A 12,047-nucleotide genomic window follows, 5' to 3' on the forward strand; every position below is an offset into this window, starting at 1 on the left:
AGTTTCTAATAAAGTGGACGGTGTCGTTTATCAGATTGATATTGGTCAACAAATTGGCCAATAAATAGCAGTAAATCAAAAACAGAGTCAGCTTTTTTTGTTAAATCAGACTATTTCCATTGTGTGTTCACTCTAGACATATGTTTTACACTTTCATGCTTACCTAGGTTACAGGGAGAGTCACTAGACAGATCTCATCTAGCTGACATAATCATAGAAAGAAGAAATGAATCACCACAAGTATTTAGTTAAAGCAAAGTAATCAGCATCCATGCGATGTGATACGGCCCTGACACATAGCATCACACCATCGCTGATAAAAAGCCGACAACTCGCTAACAATTACACAAATTTGTAATTGTTAGCATTTTTTTGTTTGTTTGTTTCTAGGAACATTTCATGTTGTGGAACATTTTGTGACAAAAATGTTTAATGTTTTGTAGCTGCATTTGTAATTAAATGAATCCCGAATGACTGGGGTGCCGTAGCGCCATCAGCACTCCTAATTCCAGTATCCTTACTGGTCCTCTTGCATTATTACTTCTACATAGAACAAAGACAGAGCTAAGGATTAACTTAAGTCCTTAGCTCTGTCTTTGTTCTATGTAGCACCTTGGTTCTGGAGAAACACTTACTTATTTCTCTATGTACTGCTATATACGGTTGAAATGACAGTAAAAGCTTCTTGACTTGACTTGATAGAAACAGTCGCCACCTCGCCGACAGCCACCTTTCAGAAAACTTTTAGTCAGCATTACATCTGACTCCTAAGAAGCAATGACACTTGTATTATTAGGCAACATTAAATGCCTTTCCCTGGGTAAGTCCCTGTAAGGTAGTCGTTATTAAAGAATAATTAATGACAAATAACTAATATTAGAACTGGCACGTTAATATAGAGTCATGGGAAAAACAAAGTACACTTTCCTTTTGATTATTTTACCGGTTCTCAGCAACTTCAGTAAAGAAATGCACACAGATTAGAAGGAAAACAACAGATTTCAGGATGTAGTCATCCATCCCCCTGAAAATAAAGGGAAAAAACATCAGCACACCATTTTTACTTCCACAATTAGAACTTTTGGCAGTCTCATGTCCTTATACCTACATCATGCCAAGAAAGAACATCATACATGACCTCAGAGAAGCAAATGCTGCTCCTCATCAATCTGTAAAGGGTTATAGGCCATCTCTAAAACGTCTACAGTTAGGAGGCTTGTTTAAGACAGTTGCCAGTCTTCCCACATTTGGACGTGTACTCTTCTTTTTCCCATGACGGTTTACCTGGACAATGTGGAATTTTTAACTTATTTACATTAATACGTTATTAAGGTAGCAGTTGTCCCCTCATGTCTCAGGCTGAAACAAAGTTCTTGTGTTTTCTTTAATAGCCATTGTGCTGGCTATTCGAAATGTAATACTAAATTTGATAATCAGCAGTCAAATAATATTAACCTCTGGTAGTCTGGTAAAGAATAGCTAAGCGCTAAGCTTGTGCATTTTTCACAGGCTGCTTTTAAAGCAGTAATGTAGTCCACCTCTCTCAAGACTCTACGCCTCAGAGAAAGTAATTTAAGGACTGATCATTAAAGAATCATTCCCCTGCATTATTTACAGTCTGCACTTAGTGCTTTTCTGGACTACAAAGTATGCAATCGTAGATTAACAGGTTTAGCTAATGAGAACAAACCCGAAGTGTAAGAATCCGTGTAGCAGACGGAGCGTCTCTGAGTGGCAGTTTAGCTCAGCGAGATTTATTTACATAGCAGCTCCAGTATCCAAAGCACTATATTTAGTGATGCAGTATCTGGCTCTTATTTCATTGGCCTGTCATCTCTCTTCTAGCCTATCCATTCTCAGATTGCACATTGTTCACATGAGTATGGTTGAATTTATTGCAGGCTGCATCGAGACCGGCTTTATATTCACTGACTATTAAAACCAACTAGTGACTTCACTGAAAAACTCATTCCAGAGTAGTGAATGTGGTGTACACAAATTGTTCCTTTCTTAATCTCTCTGTCCACTGAGAGTCTGTGATCTTTAAGTAATGTAGGCCAAAATCTATCCCTGCAACTGCAGCTTAAGCTTTGAGTTTGACTCGTTCTGACTGAGCATCCAAACCTGAAATCTGAGCAAAGAAATGGAAGGAATCTAAGGTGAATGAGGCATAATAGAATTCAAGAATGAAAAGAGAGACAGATGGAAGTAATGGCTTTCATAGATATAAACAGAAAGGACAATCCTTCAATGTCTTTCCAGTTGTTAGGTTCTGCTTTGAATGTTGAATTTATGCAGATCTGTTAATGGATCAGCAGTGACATTTTTAATTCTAGACAACAGAAGTTCACCAAAAGTACTAGAGAGACAGGTTGAGGGAGAGGGAGAGAAACAGAGAGAGAGGGACAGACGTATCCTAAAGGATGGTGTGGTAAACAGAAGCAGCTCAGACAGACAGACAGACAGATAGGGAGACAGGGACATAGAGAAAGGGACAGACGTATCCTAAAGGATGGTGTGGTAAACAGAAGCAGCTCAGACAGACAGACAGACAGACAGAGAGGGAGGGACAGACGTATCCTAAAGGATGGTGTGGCAAACAGAAGCAGCTCAGACAGACAGACAGACAGAGAGAGAGGGACAGACGTATCCTAAAGGATGGTGTGGTAAACAGAAGCAGCTCAGACAGACAGACAGACAGACAGACAGACAGACAGAGAGGGAGGGACAGACGTATCCTAAAGGATGGTGTGGTAAACAGAAGCAGCTCAGACAGACAGACAGACAGACAGACAGACAGAGAGGGACAGACGTATCCTAAAGGATGGTGTGGTAAACAGAAGCAGCTCAGACAGACAGACAGACAGACAGACAGACAGACAGACAGACAGACAGACAGATAGCTGTATCCTAAAGGATGGCATGGTAAGCAGAAGCAATTTATAAGACATTTTGTGAACAAATTTCACTTTCATTTTGGGAACAAATCATATCAGTCTTGAACCATCCTTTTTCTCATAAGCATGTAATGCAGTGCTACATCTTCTGTCATCCGAGGCATTTGTTTGTGGCTCAGGGATATGAGAAGGCAGACCTCGAGGGCTTGACCCTCCATTTACATAGCATCATTTCTTTTGTTATCATTTATTTATCTCAATTTATGCATTGGTCTTGGCATGCTTTCTTCATCTTTTATGTTCTTTAATTAATGCCAATCAAATAACATGAAATGTTCTCAATGGTATTCTTGTAGTAATAGTATTCTATAGTCCCTGACCTGGTGAACTAGGGTTAGGAAATGCTTTTGATTAAGACTGCAAAGCACTTCTATAATCCACTTTTGATTGTAATCAAAACTGTAAACTGTATGTCAAAATAAGATATTAAAATGTTAGAGTATAATGCTTAATTAAAAGTACTGTATCTTGTATAAATTATATGATTTTATGTTGATGAAGGTAAGGTTTATTAGATATCAAACATTAATACTTTTATTACGGAAATTACGGAATTTTCATGATTTTCTTGTGTATATTCTCGTACGAAACATTTTATGAATAAATCCGATTGTATCCAAGAGGTCCAGGATCAGTAAAACAAAGATTCATGAAGAAGTAGGGAATAGTAAAATATATAAATTCTCTCGTGGCACACATTGTTGGCATCAGTGTCCTCTTTCATCCGCTCATACTGGGTCAGTGTAATTCAGCCAGGATATGCTCTCTCTCTCTCTCTCTCTCTCTCTCTCTCTCTCTCTCTCTCTCTCTCTCTCTCTCTCTCTCTCTCTCTCTCTCTCTCTCTCTCCCTCCCTCCCTGTACGTTTCCAAGCCATCCTGCCCCCAGCCTCCTCCCATACTCGGCTATCAATGGCTCTGCATGCTCGCTGCCCAGGGTGAGCTAAATCCAAGCAGACGGTATACATCAACACACATCCATACTCGTTTACAAGTTCTCGCGCTATAGGTCTTATGGCTCTGACCTACATCCTTCATCTGTCTTATGGTTTACTAAGAAAAACTTTGCACTTTACCTCATTCAGTATATCTGTTAGCAACCTTGTACCCACACACATGCTTATTATTGGGTTATACAATCCTGGAGCATTGTGCTTGAAATACATAAATACACACACACACTCGCGCGCACGCACATACACAAACAAATATAGCTGTATATTTTTGCCTTTTTTTCCAACACCCACAAGACTGAACTTTAAAAACAGAATTCAGTCACACGGCCAAATAATCACTACTTTTTCCAAACAGTAGATCTATGAATGAAACATTCACAGCTAGAAGATTCACAGCTAGCATTGCTTTACCTTAAATGAGAAATCCAGAGCAGTACACAGAACAGCACGCCAGTGCTTGATAACACATGCATTTTTAACACACCCATTTTTGGCTGTTTTTCTCAATTCAACTCACAATACACCGAGACATAAGACTATTCCTGACTGATGCAACGGGCTGAAGTTGCTCGAACTTTTGACAAATCTTATACAATACCAAGTTTTTTTTTGAGTGTGTGAGCAGGGTTTCTCAACCTTCCTTCTGAGCTGCTGTGACCTGCAGAGCTTACTGCTCGTTTCTCTTGCTGATTTAACCTGGTTAACTTCAGGCTGGAAAGTGAGCATAAAAAGGTGTATTCGAGCAGTAATTAAAGGGCCTAAGGATATTCAGAGGACATTTGATAAAATATAAGGTAAAACAGCCTCAAGCAACTTTGCAATGTTCATAAATTACTTGAGCAGAAAATATGATGGTTTGCTTTATTTATAACAATTTAATGTGGCAGCTACATCATTAACACCAGACCTGAGTCAACATCTACATGTTTTTTGGAGGCTGTTTTTAGATATCCACTTCCATTCGCTCTCAAAGTTAGCCTGATCGATCGATCCTGATTATATATTCTTGAACTTGGCTATTTTACCAGTACATTGGCGGTCCATTATGCAGGTAGAACACATTTTTCAATCAGTACAAACATTCATTCATTCATTCATTCATTTTCTACCGCTTATCCGAACTACCTCGGGTCACGGGGAGCCTGTGCCTATCTCAGGCGTCATCGGGCATCAAGGCAGGATACACCCTGGACGGAGTGCCAACCCATCGCAGGGCACACACACACTCATTCACTCACGCAATCACACACTAGGGACAATTTTCCAGAGATGCCAATCAACCTACCATGCATGTCTTTGGACCGGGGGAGGAAACCGGAGTACCCGGAGGAAACCCCCAAGGCACGGGGAGAACATGCAAACTCCACACACACAAGGCGGAGGCGGGAATCGAACCCCGACCCTGGAGGTGTGAGGCGAACGTGCTAACCACTAAGCCACCGTGCCCCCTATCAGTACAAACAAACAAATTATTTTATCGCCGCAAATCTGATATAAAATTAGGACACTTTTGCCTTTCAGAATGAGATGTTCCCCTGTTTGGATAACCTTGCACACCTTGAGTGGTGTTGAATTGGTTTGAAGATAATGCCTGCAAATTTTAAATGATTATGAAAAAGCACTTGGGGCATCTCAGAGCACAGGAATGGGTTTGATATCACAATTTACTTTTGTGTGGAAAAAAATATCTCTGCAAATGATTGCCCCTAGAAGTTTAGGTAAAAACAGAAATGCTTATAAAACAACAAATTCTTAAAGCCCTGAATGTCACAGACATTTGAACGTGAGCCATTAACCACCACTATGTTGTACAACATGACAAAAACATTTAATGCTGAACATGCACACCAAAACAGGTGCAAATTATAGTTTTTGGACTCTGGTAAAAAGAGTTAAACTGCATTGACCCTGACCAGAACAAAGCAGATAATGAAGATTCATTGCTATTTCAATGATTAATTAATGAATGGAGCCCATTTTACACAGCATCAGCACTATAACCAATAAGCTCTTACTGTATATTAAGGCAGCCTCTAACACCTGGATTGTGCTGAGCTCTGTGTGGTAAAAGGAAACACAAGTGTAGTATTCTCGTGAATTTCTCTTACCATGTGCCACAGTCTGCAGGGCACAGGCATCATTTCTAGCTAGAAACACTACAAAATGCAATATTCATGTTATATTCTCCAGACTAGGCTCATAAACTAAACAGTACATGGGATATATTTCAGCCCTCAGCGCCGTTACAGTAGAGTACACTCTGGCGTGGGTTAAAATATAAACTTTGTGAAAGTTTTAGCTACTACAGAATATCGGAGTCAATATCTTGTAGGATGAAAGACTTTTTAGTGATGTAATGCTGATGCATGTTTGCAATAATATAGCAAATGAAATGTGTTATATTTACACAAGAAGTGTGAGAGAAGACAGTAATGAACCCTTCATGACCTGTGTATGTGACCCCAGTGTCTGGTTTAAAAGTATTTTGTTTTGTTTTTGAGTTACGGCCAGTTGATCGCACACACATACAGTATAAAACAACAGTAACACAACTTGCAAGCATTGTGAAATAATGATCTATTTATTTTGTCATAGCCCAAAAATGAAAGAAAAATACAGGCACGGACATAATGGAATTAACATGTAGGAATGATTTCATCGTGTATTGATGTAGAGAATTTTTCCTGTATGTTGAGTAACTTCCTCTATATCTTTCTGTATCCTACTCAAAAAGTCAGCAAGGAGGTTTTTTGTCTTCTTAAACACCATAGCAGCATTTTTCCCACACACACATTTCAAAATATAGTAGCAGTCTGTTCTCTGTTGATGCTCTGAGGCAGGCGTTGGTAATACCTCTTATTCTCTTACAAGCAAATCGACACACGTATCAACTTTTAAACAGCAAGCATAACGATTATTTCTAAATGATATCATATAAATCTCCAGCAATATATCAGCTTAAAAAACAGACCCGAATAGCTGTCATTGGTGCTGACATCCTCGGAAAATCCTTTTCCCTTTACTTCCTTCGTTTATGTTGGCTGTAGGGCTTCAAATTTTCAAAACTCAATATTATGATCTTCAAAGGGCCAGATTTCAGCTGTGTGCGTGATATGGGGATTCATTGATAGCCGAATTTTTCGATTATATTAGCGGCGGTTAGAAAATGCATCTGCACACAATGAACTCTGGAAATTGCAGCTCTGCAGAAAAGGCTGCGAGAGACAGACATAAAAAATACAGCCCATCTTGTGGACAGAAGCATACTACATCTCAGACTCTTAAATTAAAATTTACATAGATATGAATTAATGACTCTGTCATACACAGCACTTTGATATGTTTTAATACCCTTCACTCTTTTACACACACACACACACACACACACAGTTAATGTGTTAATGTGTCATTCTTTTTCATTAAAACTATTAGCCTAAAGGAATGCTTCTAAGTACAGTAATAGAATACAGTATATACTACATACAAAGATAGTCTATATAAATACAATAAAAATACAGAATAGTGCAGCTGAAGACTTCATAATCAGGATCATTCCCCTGAGTCACTTATTTCAGTAAGTAGTTTTGATGTGAGTGTTATATCTTCTTTGGTCCAGCCTAACAATCTGAAACTTGAGAAGCTTCTAATTATTCTAAAAGTGAAGGATGTACATGCATATTTCAAACTACAGGTACAAGCCAACTCTTTTGGCATGCTGGGATGTTCGGTTCCCTATGAAATAATAAAAGTGTTTGGGTGGCAGAGAGTAACCTTAGTGCAAGTGTTAACGCCCTCAGACTAGCCATCTGGCCGGCAGGACAAAATCCTCATTGTCTTTAGAGCGTTACCGCTTCTCGGCTCTGCGAGTGTGAGAAATGCCATTTGTTCCCTGTGAAAGCAGAGATATTGGGCTAAGAAGCAAGTCCTAGTTTTGTCAGTGTGAACTACTTCCTGTAATCATCAAACTTTTAGATATTTTTTTGTGGGGAAAAATGGATTGTTCTTCCTTCCATGCTTTTTTATTTATTTATTTTTTTACTCATGTTGAATTTGACCCAGTTAGTCACACTGAAGTCAGTCAGAAGGACGAAATCAAAGTGAATGACATAAAATTGAGGTCAAGCAGAGGCCTGAAGATTTTTATGTAGTAATTTTAATATCTAAATAATCTAACTGTTTGTTGATTAATCTGCAGTATTGATGACTAAAGATGGTTATTTTAAAGATGCATTTTAATAAATCACAAATGTGCTGCGAGCAGCTTGCGTAATCCTATTAAGTGTTCTGTGGGAGATCTGACAAATCGCGACATTCACAGTTTTAGTAAACAAAATTTGTAAATCAGAGCAATCTATTTGTTTTTAACAAACTCACATTTATCACATTGTAGTGATGCTCATATTCGTTTTATTATTCCAAAAGGCTTCTTTTTAATTCTTTTTTTTTTTTTTTTAGCAGCTTCCATTTGATATGAAGTAAAAGTTCTGATGTGAATGATCAAGATGTGAAAGTTGATTATTTACACAAGGACTCAAGATACAGAACCTGCATCATCAGTTATTATCAGCCATTACTTCTCATATGTCAATGCAGAAAGCATTTGTTGGATCTCTCCACATTGCAGCTCTACACTGGAGATATATAACGAATAGTGACTGATCGTTTTTCGGACCGCTTGCAAATCATCAGTCAAGGTCCTATCATTCTCTCTGACCAGAGACTTATAATTTTACTTGCTGTTGCTATGGCAGCAAAATTAAGAACCTAAATGGAAGAATGATTTAGTTTAAAATCATTAAACTGTACAGTGATTAAACAAACAGTGATTTTATCTGCAAGTCTCCAGTCGCAGTACTACGAAGTAGCCAGGAGGCATTCCTGATATTGGTTGCCATAGTAATAATGTTTATCAGTGTGCGGATCATCTAAATTGAAACATTTTGGAGGGTGATTTGGAGTTTGGATATAAAATGCATCAGTGCATATCTGCATCGTATTATACAAGATGAAGGAGAAATGTCTGCTCTGCTGTCTTCACTCCCATTGGTAGTCTCTGTGCCTAATCTCTTCAGATTTGCATAAAGTTAAACTTTGCGTAATTTGTCTTGTACACATCAAGTCACCAATGGTTGTTTTTTCTCATGAGGCTGGAAATCTTCAGCTCTCTGAAAATTACCAGTCTCTGGTCATATAGAAGCTGCGAGTTGCTGTATTTGTGAATGAATCTGAGGTCACTAAGCTATCACATGGACATGATAATCTGTGATCACATTCCACAGGTTATTAGAAGTCTTGGAATGTATTTGTTGTATTATCTCTTGTGTCCACAGAATGAATGAAAGCTTCGTTTTTTTACCCATCATTTCCCAATTTCTAATAAGTCTGATTTTCATATTGTGCTTTTCGTTTTTTTTTTTTATAACAGAGCAAGAAACATGCCAACAAAGTGCGTCTGTTCTACATGCTCCACCCAGAAGATGGTGGTCCTCCTTCTAAAAGACTGAGACCAGACAACCCGGTATGTTGATGTGAGAGAACTAGATTGTGCTCTACTCTTACACCAACACCCTGCAGCAGTGAATGTTCATTAACCTTTTCTGTGCAGAATCACAGGAGCTATTGGATGACTTTATTGACCTGGAGCTGATAATGCAGTTCCTTGCTGAAACTGCTCTCTATAAGTTATCTTAGAATGTCAAGTATTGTCAGTGTTCTTTGTGCGGTAGTGTGTTTTATAGTTAATACACAAGTACTGTACATTATCAGAATCTCAGTCCATAGTAACGGTTGGAGAGGAATGCACAGGAACGGTTGAAGCCAATTGAGAGAAGCTGTACATCATTTCCCAATGATTTATTTCCCAATGATTTTCTTTGAGCCCAGTATTCAAACCTGTACTGTGCATGTGCAAGTTTGAATCTAAAGCTGCTAAATAGTATAAAAATAATCACTATATCAATGTTTATTTATTTATTTGTTTGTTTATTCATTTATTTCTTTATTTAATTCATTAACATGTTGGTCTGTTTTATTGTCAGCTAACGGTTTCCTTAATTACCAAAAATGCCATTTGGCTGCTTGCTGATGGCGCCACTGGGACTCTGGGAATTGTCCCCTTGTGACAGGTGCAGCAGAGTTTTAATGCTTTAACTCTCTCACCTCATCTTCTGTACACCCTGCTCAAACAGATCAGGTTCCAATGGTTGCACTTTTACTCTACTAGCAACATCAACACCATCGCACTTGTCATCTTGTAATTCGCTAACTCGCTGAGCCAAGTCTGCATACTGCAAGTTTGAGTCCAACATCTCTACTACTTCTACATTTCCTTTGTTATTAATATTAATATTAGCTCTGGCTTTCTTGTGTTTCAGCACAATTATGCCTGATGGTTGATATCATTGAATTAGTTTTTTTATTAAGCATTAAAAATTGCTGCTCCATCTTCTGAGCTTTACTTTGGGGCTTTTTACACCTGGTCACTTCATGCGTTTTCTGTGATCCGATAGCTATCCGATCGTAAAAAGACCTGGTCTAAATGCCCTCCGAAACATTTTTGAGACAGATATAAATCCGATCGTTCACACCTCTTCAGGCGGTGGTCTGGGACGCATTTCAGATGAAACTGGATAGGCGTAAATGAATGTGGTTGTTTAAGCCACATACGTCAGCGCTATACTCCTCCCAAACTTAAGTACGTCATTCGCAGGTGACTCACGAGTCATGCATCGCACCAGAAACCCCATTACCCCGGAAATGAGGTAAAATAGATTTGCATTTTGGGCGGGAGTAGAAAGATCGGATTGATATCCAATTCGCCAAGACGCATTTATGTGGCCTAATGTAAATGTGTCACGGTGAGGCAAAGGCGAGTGATGATCCAAATGCAGTTCAAACTTTTATTAATACAAACCACGAAACAGGCAAACAGACAGGCAGGCAAAACAGGGCAGAACCCTGAGCAAACAGGAAACAGGAACATAGACATAAACATTCAACAAGGACTAGCACCAGGGAAGTGAACAAACAGAGTAGATATAACAAACAGGAACCAATCACCAAGCAGAGACAATCAGCGACTAAGACAACACACCTGAGGGAAAGATTGAGTTAAATTAGTGTCCATGGCAACAAACAAGTGGGTGGGGCAAACAATTAACAGCAAGGCAAACCAGCAGACAGAAACAGGGCAAAACACTCACTCTCACTCACTCATTTTCTACCGCTTATCCGAACTACCTCGGGTCACGGGGAGCCTGTGCCTATCTCAGGCGTCATCGGGCATCAAGGCAGGACACACCCTGGACGGAGTGCCAACCCATCGCAGGGCGCACACACACACACACTCATTCACTCACGCAATCACACACTATGGACAATTTTCCAGAGATGCCAATCAACCTACCATGCATGTCTTTGGACCGGGGGAGGAAAAAGGAGTACCCGGAGGAAACCCCCGAGGCACGGGGAGAACATGCAAACTCCACACACACAAGGCGGAGGCGGGAATCGAATCCCAACACTGGAGGTGTGAGGCGAACGTGCTAATCACTAATGCCCCTTTCCCACTGAGGCAGTTCGAGTGCTGGTTCATAGCCAGAGCCTAATTCAGAACCAGTTCTTTCTGTTTTGACAGCCAAAGCACCAGCTCTGAACCAGGAAAAAGTGGTTCTTAAGTAGCACCAAAACGTTGCTGGTCTAGTCTTAAGAACCGCTTGTGTCAGGGGCTGTGGGCGGGGCTACTGTTAGCGCATTTGATAATGTACCTTAAGTATACTAATGTTTAATACTTTTTTACTTTAAGCACACATGATAGTAAGTAGCTACATGCTAAGGCTAACTTTTTTCTGTGTTAATGAAAAATAACGTTATGTACTTTCTCGGTTACAACCTCCGTTTTTACAGATTACATGGAGCTGCACGTACACGTTGGATTCGCTCCGTTTGGGTGTTAATGTAGGTTCACAAAGCCATGAGCATTAACAGTAAAGCAACATCCGCCATTGTTGATGTGTTTGTGTTTGCCGCTGCTGCGCTAAAGTTGCTGGGACACGTGACACGTATACAGTGACGTCAGACTCGGCTCTGTGACGGCTCTTTAGCCGGTGGAAAGACAAACCGGTTCTTAGAAGGTTCG

At 39.6% G+C, this 12,047-nt stretch overlaps 1 protein-coding gene across 1 annotated transcript in view; it reads left to right on the forward strand.

The window, feature by feature from the left end:
• zgc:171482 (zinc finger protein) overlaps positions 1–12,047 on the forward strand; it is a 69,740-nt gene that overhangs the window by 15,117 nt on the left and 42,576 nt on the right. Inside the window, exon 3 of the mRNA XM_060871381.1 lies at positions 9,336–9,428. Coding sequence (XP_060727364.1) covers positions 9,336–9,428 — 93 coding nt within the window. The remainder of the gene's footprint in view (positions 1–9,335; positions 9,429–12,047) is intronic.

The sequence above is a fragment of the Tachysurus vachellii genome, chromosome 6 (assembly GCF_030014155.1).
Source record: "Tachysurus vachellii isolate PV-2020 chromosome 6, HZAU_Pvac_v1, whole genome shotgun sequence".
Classification (NCBI taxonomy): Eukaryota; Metazoa; Chordata; class Actinopteri; order Siluriformes; family Bagridae; genus Tachysurus; species Tachysurus vachellii.